Source organism: Polyergus mexicanus, unplaced genomic scaffold (assembly GCF_030449975.1).
Source record: "Polyergus mexicanus isolate NDT 795.1 unplaced genomic scaffold, iyPolMexi1.0 SCAF_7, whole genome shotgun sequence".
Lineage (NCBI taxonomy): Eukaryota > Metazoa > Arthropoda > Insecta > Hymenoptera > Formicidae > Polyergus > Polyergus mexicanus.
Genome location: NW_027223327.1, coordinates 284,973 through 294,361, shown reverse-complemented (window position 1 = coordinate 294,361; position 9,389 = coordinate 284,973). Strand labels below are relative to the sequence as shown.

The 9,389-nt window shown below is 33.4% G+C and overlaps 1 protein-coding gene across 13 annotated transcripts in view; it reads right to left on the bottom strand.

Moving 5' to 3' along the window:
* Positions 1-407: 407 nt before the first annotated feature.
* The window catches only part of LOC138934473 (dual specificity calcium/calmodulin-dependent 3',5'-cyclic nucleotide phosphodiesterase 1), an 81,788-nt gene continuing 72,806 nt past the window's right edge, over positions 408-9,389 (bottom strand). For 11 of the 13 annotated variants that reach the window (XM_070298243.1, XM_070298244.1, XM_070298251.1 and 8 more), the window contains 7 exons: positions 7,258-7,507; positions 6,441-6,698; positions 5,743-5,912; positions 5,217-5,462; positions 4,702-4,928; positions 4,477-4,566; positions 409-4,269 (listed from right to left, as the gene is read on the bottom strand). In XM_070298243.1, the coding sequence (XP_070154344.1) occupies positions 4,184-4,269; positions 4,477-4,566; positions 4,702-4,928; positions 5,217-5,462; positions 5,743-5,912; positions 6,441-6,698; positions 7,258-7,507 (1,327 nt within the window). In that variant the 3' untranslated portion in view covers positions 409-4,183. Of the gene's footprint in view, positions 4,270-4,476; positions 4,567-4,701; positions 4,929-5,216; positions 5,463-5,742; positions 5,913-6,440; positions 6,699-7,257; positions 7,508-9,389 lie in introns of all 13 variants that reach the window. The other 2 variants (XM_070298241.1, XM_070298240.1) reach the window with 1 other exon arrangement.

Sequence of the window (9,389 nt, the reverse complement as noted above, 5' to 3'; positions counted from 1 at the left end):
GCAATGCTTACTTACTTCCAATATATAACTGCATTTGAAAAATAAGAAATATAAAATTACAAAACAAAACTGAAACAAATAATATTTCCCAAAGATTATTTATAGAATCAAGTTCAATCAATCTTGTCTGCGAAAAAAAATACTTGATAAATTATGATGATTAAATTATTTTCTTATACGCCATCGCATTTGTTTTTTCCAAGTTCAATCAGTAGCGTTTAAATAATTTAGTATCTCTTTATTTTTCTATAGAGTTATGCAGAGAGAGAGAGAGAGAGAGAGAGAGAGAGAGAGAGAGAGAGCAAAATGCTAATCATAAAAATGTGACGTATCTTTGTGTAATATATTAATATATTTCTCATTATATATATATATATATATATATATATATATATATATATATATATATATATATATATATATATATTTATACGTTTACATTTCATTACATCACATCGAATGGACATGGTGCTGAAGTTGCCGTTTATGTACACATTCTTCTCTGTATTAAATTGTGCTAGAAAATAAATCTATAGAGAAGATGTACAATCATTATGAATCCGTGGTAAGACACTTAGAAACGATCAGCGTCAACTGCGTGGCGTGGCGAGCATGTGCCTCGTCGTTCACCGAAATTTACAATAATCGAGACTAATGATATCTACGAACAATATACGGACGTATTCTGTTTCGAGATAAGTAGAAAGGTAGACTTAAGGGAGGCAAGGGATTCATTGTATGTACTTTTAGCTTAAGAATTAATATAATATTGGTCGAGTACAGTATTATTAAAACTCCTCTTTATCATTCTACTCCCCGTTTGATTTCGCGCAATTGTCGAGAGACTCATCAAATTATTATAATTAATCTCTCTTACTCATAGCGATATATTTAGAAGATTTTTTGTATTTCAAGCGTAATAAGATCACGCCGCTCTAAATGTCGACGTCGCTTCGTTTATTCTTTCTTCCTTTAAAATTTTTAGAGAATCGTGGTCTCTCGCATCATGTATCATATAAGAAGGAAAGGCCAGTATTAATTTAAAAGAGAGCTCTCTGGATGATGAAATAACCGAACCACGTGAATAAACACACGGAACAGGCATTAATCTCCTTCGAGTTTAAACTCGAGGAATGCTTTATATAATCGCTGATCATTCGCTGAAGAAGCGATGAGCAAGTTCAAATATATTTATAAAGTTCTTGAACTAGGACCGATTGATTTTATTCACGTGACTGATCGATGAGTCTCTTAATACAATCGTAATTTCTCGATGCACTTTAATTCTATCACGCGTTTTGGCCCCTCGTCCGCTGCAGGAAGAAAAATTTAATTGCACGCGATTAACCGGCACGTGATAACATTTGAAAGAACTTTACGAAAGAATTAATCTAACTTTACAACATTTTACTACTAATATTACGCAATGTTCGCATATCTATAACAAAAATCAAAGCAATTATGATAAGAAGAAAGAATTTTGCTTAATTAAATTTCACATAACAGTGTAAAAAATATATTGAATAAATTTTTTGGATTTTTTCGCGTTTTTGCCGAGCTTATTACACTAAATTTTTTATTTATTTCAATTAGTCAGGCCACGCTACAGTCGGTGAGACTAGAAAACATTTAGAAAATAATGGCAATTTGAGAGAAAATTAATTTATGTAATTTAATAAGATCATATATATAATCTCATGTCTATTTTTCCTCGGGAAGAAGCAGATAAACGATTATTATCTAATGCATCATTAACACTCCGAGAAAAAGAAGAAAGAACTGTTGCATATTCAACAATAATGCAAATTGAATGAGAAGAATTAAATCAATGTAGGACGGATATGTTTATACTCTTCGAAACTAGTGACATTATCCTATACATCATCTATATCGATATAAGTATATAATATCTCTGTGACTCTGATGATAAAATGTTTCATTCGAAAATCTACTATAATTCTGTCTTCTATTTTACGCTAGTTATAGCGGTCTTTTCCACATCTACAGATAGAGCCTTATCTCAAGTTATTGCCACGTACACAGAACCGGAGTCAATTTCATCGACAGATATACTTTCATTTATTACTTGTCTATCAACAAATTTCTCTTTTTTTAAATAGATTTAGCATTTTACTCGTCTATAATTTAGACATCTTGTCTAAAGAAGATTCACGTTACTCTTCTCTCTAATGTGTAACTTGATTAACACATATGCAAGAGATGTATTAAAAAAAAAAAAAAAAAAAATATATATATATATATATATTTTAATGATAAAGAAAAACTGATAAACTATAATATAACTATATTTTTGATGTCTCCGATTCTCTTACGCGTGTGACACGGCATGACGCAATGCATATTAACACGATGACAATTGTCATTATGTCGAGAATTTACGCTTGTTAGAGCGCGCATTCCTCCACAGATATGTGTTTAATTACAAGGTTAAATAGGGACGTACGTGTCGCTATGTGCATAAAGTATCCTACGGCCGTAATATCGCGAGAAATCCAATAAAATAACATTTTATCTCTTTCTTTCTTATTTTCTTTATATATATATATATATATATATATATATATGTATATACGAAATAGTTACGTAATGTGTATGTCGACTAAACATTATAGCCGCATTTTGTTACCTTGCTCTTTCTTTTTATACATTGCGTATACACACACATTAAAGCTGCACGAGTGTACGTGTATATGGATACACATCTAACAAACGGTATATATGTACAAGGATGTGCTTCGCAAAATCCTATCTTTTCGCCGCGACTAATTAATAAACACGTAAACAAGAGAGATCGATGCTCCCGTTCAAAAACCGCGTCGGAAGCATAGAGCCTCAATTATTCGCAAAGATACTTCTTTTCGTTTACCTAGTAAAATTAAAATAAAAAGATTGCATTAAAATCGCAAGAGCATTGTGCGATATTCATATCTTTGTGCGATGATGGTCAACAAACGATAAAAAAAATCGTTATGTAAAATATCTCGGAGATTCTTATACATTTGTGTACAAATTAGTGTACAAATCTTATAATCATCATCGATAGTTATAATTGATTTAGAAGCGTAATAAATTCTTTTCTCTATGAAGAGACTTAGCCGTTAGAAATCGTACATAACACTTTATATACCAGATACTTCAGTGTTGCAGATTGCATCATGGGATCCTGTCGAATTATAAAGAAAATTTAAGAAAAAAAATTGATTATAGCTTAATTTTTCATACAAATGAAATAGAGAGTTTGAATACATTCTGTATCCTCGGTAGATACAATTTTTAATACGATCAATAAATTAACCGAAAGATAGACCTTAAATATTTGCTTAGTGTATGCAGTATTGTAAAAAAAATCTCCAATGTAGATTCATCAAACATTCTTCTATTGATAATATATTAATAAATTTGTCTCTTTTATCACACTTATCTTTTTCTTTTTTCATAAAGCGTGCATCTTTCGCAAGGTAATTTTCGTAATTTTAGATTGGTGTTACATCAATTTTCGCCTTTTTTAGTTCAAGAATATAAAGAGTGTCTTTGCATCAAATTATTATCACAACATAATTCAAAATTCGTAGATCTCTTATTCCTTTTTCATAATACATTATATAGTTTATTTATTTATGAATAATTTGAATAATTTTAAGAATCGAGGATTAAAAATGTATTATACTTACCGATTCGCAAGTTTCGCAAACGTAAAATCGAATTTGAAATCGGAGTCATAATTATTACAACATCGACGATGATTATTTCGAGAAGCGCTGTATCTTTCTAATGAGATCAAGTGATTTTACATATTGAGCCGTAAAAAATAATCGATAACTTCTAATTCAAACATCTTACATAAGAGTAGCGGAGACAAATACGTGACTCGAGCCTTTGGTGTCTAACAATTTAAACAAACTCAATGTTACTAACTGTTACAATGCTACTACTGTAATTTCTCAATGTTACATGTTACGAATCGTCGTCTTCGCTCATCTAATGTGTATGACACGCATACGTCTATTTGTACTACTACCGAATGATGTTTGTCTCTCATTCGTAAGCGTAATAAGGAGCCCATAAACTTATATAATAGATGCCATCCAATGGGAGATCACGAGCTTCCTCGTAGTCTAAAATTGCAGAGACTTTTGAAGAATACAATTGCTCGTTGTATCTTTCATTCTTCGGCCGGAGCCTGCGCTCCCCCACTATCCTCGCGATTGGCTTTTTGTTCTTGCTCCTTTTGGGCTTTGGCTTCTGCATCTGTAAATAGAACATTGACATATTGCAACTCGCAACTCAATCTTGTTAAAGCGATAATAAGCTAAATAAGCTGCATCTATGGTATACAGGCAGAAACAAGATTCTCATAGTTATGCCGAGGATTCTCTTTGTCGAAATATAATTCTCTTTGTTTTCAAGCGGTTAATTTAATTTGTTTAAATTTATTCAAGTTACATGATAACATACCTCGTACTGCTTGTTCCTTCCAGATTTTTTTATTTTCCGCAAGACACGAAATCCAAGGTTTGTCGATTTTGAACCTTCTATTTTCCCCTTCTAAACATAATTTATTAGTCAATTAAAATTCGTAAATCAATTTTTAAAAATTAACAAGAGAGAAAGAAAATTTCCAATTGCAATTATTTTCAATTCAAGTATTCTTAGCATATGGGCTAAAAAATAATTTTTTACCGCTGCTAGGCTCGTCTGCGGTATCCTTGACATTAAGCGGCGCAAGAACGGTTTCCAGCGTATCACTGCATACTTGCATGCTAGGCTCAACGATAAATTCTATGAATCCTATTTGAGATTCAGCTACCAATGTGTTGTTGCGATCGCATAGAGGAGAAAATGGTAATCCGAGCTCTCTCTCCTTGTCACCTTGTCTGAAAAATTCTTCGAGAAGTTGCATCGTCCACCTGTGCATTCAAAATTCAACGTCATTTACGTATCGTTGAGCGTGACATAAAGATTGCTATTTGTTGCTCTTATTTATTATCAATTCATATCTTTTTATCGGAGCTTTTACAACACATTATATTATCTTTATCGCGTTTTAAAAATTCAATAAAATTCTTTAGAGTATACAAAAAATTTCATAGAAACAATTTTATATTTCGATGATAATTTTCAATAGATCGAGCTTCGCATAAAAATCGAACGAGATAAAAACTGCTGACATTCTTCGCGAAAAAAAGGATCTTCACCTATGATGAAGATCCCATCTTTTGGCAGGATGTGAGATGTCGCAGCAATGGAGAACCAAACTAACGGCTTTGCTCTTATCCACGCTTGGCTCCGCCAAACTTAATAGATTCTTCATATTCTTTAACTGTTGAAAATGAAAGCTCATATCGGTGGCAAGAACCATGTCGATCACGAGAGAGCGAAATTCTCGAAATTCCTCTCTCGACAAGTTCTGCAATATGTTGCACTCATCTTCTCTAAGTATCCTGAAATATTGTAAAGCATTATAGGACGATGTTAATGCTATTTTCTCTATTAGAAAAGAGAGAGTTATTTAAATCAAAAAACCTAAGAAAAATTTTTTAAAAGATTGTCTAATATTGTTTATTACGCGCGTGTGTTTTCAATAGATATTATTAAAATTCTTAATTTTAATTGAGGTCTCTTTTTAATAATTCTTAAGAGATAAGATTTGTCTATATACAATTTTCGTATATAAACTGTCCGGGAGAACAAAGCCAATCGCAAAATCAAGTTTTCGCATACCGAAAGCTGGCCGAGATGTGATAGTTTTCCAGCACGGCACGATCATTATACAGGAGCGCTGTATCGCTCCCAGACATTACATGGAAATTGTTTGTGGTCCCAGTATGCTCATAATCGTGAATAATAGCTGCCACGAGAGTGGCAAAAATTTCGAGATCGGTCAGCCAATTCTGTAACAATTAATATAATCAGCTGAAGATAATCTTACGTTAAAAGAATCGTCGAAGGAACGAACAGTAGAGGATGAAATCGAACGGAAAGAATACCTTTTTTTGCTAAACTAATCAACCGATAGAGATCTCGTTTTCTTTCCCATTATTTACACCGTATCTCATGATCTTTACTCTTTTAAAGACGAGGAGATATCACGAGATGAGATTTTTTATTAATATTCTTGCCGGGAAGTATACATTTATAGTAATTGTATTTATATTAATTGTCTAATACCTCCTTATACGTGCGAGTAAATTAAAGAATGATTTATAAAAGATGAAAAACTTGGAGAAATTTTCACTTTAAAATATTATTAATTTTATAATAATTACTCACGCAAATCCCTCAAATATAATCAATCAAAATTAAAAATACATATTTATTGTCTCTTGTTACACATATCGGGGATATATAATTCGAAAATATAATGTCAAAAAAATTATATTAGACGTATATCTAAAGTATCTCTCATAAGAGATATTCACCATCAAACCCGTTTGACATAGGATATAATGCATCGTTTGCGCAACATCGGCAGCGTGAAGATTGTTATGGTATGGGTTTCGATGCCTGCAATATCCTTCTTCGACTCTTCCGAGGAAGCACTCCAGAATTGCAGGAGGTACTTTAAACTTGTGAATCATACCGTAGCGATTGAGAAGATCGTAGCCCAAGTATTTCACTGGTGTGCCCAAGGCGGCCTCGTTCAAGGAAAACACATCGAACGACCAATCGTCTAAAGTCTTAAACAGTAAAGCGAGCAATTTAAAATTATAAAATTTTAAGGACAACTTCCCCTCTCGTAATAACTTTATCGATCTCCACGATTAATTTACAGTCCTCTTTTCTCTAATTGACCGAGTAATACGAGTAGTTCTTTATCTCTTAAATAAAGTCAATGTATTATCATTGAAATCTCACTGAGAAGAATCAATGAGTGACAGGGGCTGAATTTTCCGTAAAATCTTGGTACCATAATCAATGAAATGTAAGACGGAGGAGTAAAGGTTGAGCGTTTTCACTGAAAATCAGTAAAGTACTTAAATCTTGTCACAGCTTTAATCAGTGACATTTCCACTGATTCAATTTAAGAAAAAATCAAGATCAAAGATGAAAAGATATTATCGTATCTCCGAAATGTACCGAATTAAAATGTTAGTAGATCAGACCAGATTAGAAAGATGCGTTGAATGCATTGTAAACTTTCTTCTTTTCGAGATTCATATTTAAAATGTGTTTCGTTTCTTAAAAATTTACTCGCTTTCAATCCAACTTTTCAACCGCCGCGCCGGCGAGGATTACCTTAAGCACTTTCACGACTTCCGGCGGAAATTGCATGAGGGCGGTATTCGTGACCCTCCTGTAGATCCGATCGACGAATATGCCCGCCCTGATGGCGTGCGCGACCGAGCGGAATTTCGGCTTCTCGTCAGCCTTCCGTCTCGTGGTGGCGAGCTGTCTAGTGAAAGTTGACGCCAACCACTCGCGTACTTCCGGCGGTACCGCGTCTGGCTGCACCTCTGACAGCTCATCGTCTTCGTCCGCCAGCCGTCTAAGGGAGGGAATCGCGAGACGCGATGTTAGATCGGCGATCAAGCTGACGCGCTAACATATTCGGCGCGATCATAATCCGGCCTACCTTCGTTACACGCGTTCGATCGAGCCGAGACGCTCGATGTCCTCGAAAAAAAAAAAAGAAAAAAAAGATGAACATTATACTAAAATCATTGCATTTAAGCTTGCTTTGCACCGACTAATATCTATATTGTACTGTTCTATATTTTGCAATATTAATTTACGCTCCCTATCACGAAAATTGTGATTCTACAGATTGCCAGAAACGCGATTATTTATCGTAAATTTGCGCGAATACCGCGAACGAATTATGCGAAATTATTGTTTATTCACTTGTGAATCGCAAAGATGAATTGATGATTGTGAATCGAGATTACGTTCGAGACTTTTAATCGATATTTCACGCTATGCTACGTTTCATAAATTAGTATACGAGATACACAGAATGTATCCTAGATTTATAAAAAAGAATATTTGACCAAAAAATTTTTTCACGTTGTTAAAATTTTTCATCATACAGAAATTTGAATATATGTATGTATAATAAGCCAAAGTAAAATATTTTTAATATTTTTCTCATAACTTTTTTTAGAATTATATATATATATATATTCTGCGCGTAATCCTAACTCATTTCCTAAAGCGTTTACGCTGCAATTAAATCAAGTATTTAAATATCGACGATCGATTCAACCAAAGTCGTACCAATCACACCAGTTTAACGAGAAAGTGCGAATTGGACAGAAATATAGCGTGAGTGTATACGAAACGAGTGAATCTGATGTGTGTTCGTATATATATATGCATATATGAGGATAGCGGAACGAGGGTTTGTGTAAAAACTGAACGATTCTAATGAACCGCAGCGTTCTTTCGAACGTGTCTCGATCTCAAACGATCTCAGTGCGGTGCACAGATCGCAACAATGATTTATTAGGCTTGAACGATAGCTAGGTCGGTTATCTTGGCAAATATAATTTCGATAATATTCTTCGGTAAGCCAATATATTATTGCAACGGTCAATAATAATGCAAAGAATAATGCTACAATCCGCGAAATGTATCGCTATTTCGTTTGAAAGTCTATCTCCGACGTATCCATCGATTTCGACTGCAAATTACACAAAACACAAAACATCCAGATATCGCTATCGGTGGAAAAGTGCGAAAATTTGGATTAATCGATACCATTAATAACACAATAATACAATTATAACAATTAGTGAAAATATTAAGAGAAAATAATTGGTATGTATCGTTCACGATATTTTATACATAGATGACGAATTATGGTAAATATTAGAATTTTGCCATAAACACAATACTTATAGATTTAGTCATTCGTAGAAAAGCATGTGCATGCGCATCTCTTACAGATTTTTTCTATCACAAACTTTGCAAAAAGCTTTTATATAAACGTACACAGTTTATAAATAAATTTATATATACTGATAAAAATTTTTTATGTGAAAATAATTTTTAAAACAATAAACACAACTATCCATTTAGACGTTTCAAGCTTAATTTGTCTTTTACCTTTAAAATTGTTATGTCATAAAAACTTATGTAATTTTATCGAGTATCGAATAGAATAAAGTATATAACCCCGTCTTAGTGCGCCCTGCAATACTTAAAAAATAAAAAAAAAATAAAAAAAAATGAACCCTGATCCCGCGAACAAAGTGATATTGTATATTATATAGATATAGCAAGGTCTCGCGCAGATCGCGTGAGCGATTTTTCATGCAGAAGGAGCTCGATAAGGCGCCAAGCTCAAAGTGCGGAGAGCAAAAGAGAGCGATATCTCCTTGTTGGCGTATCTTGGCGATTCACGCTCGCGCTAAGTGAAAATTTTGGAT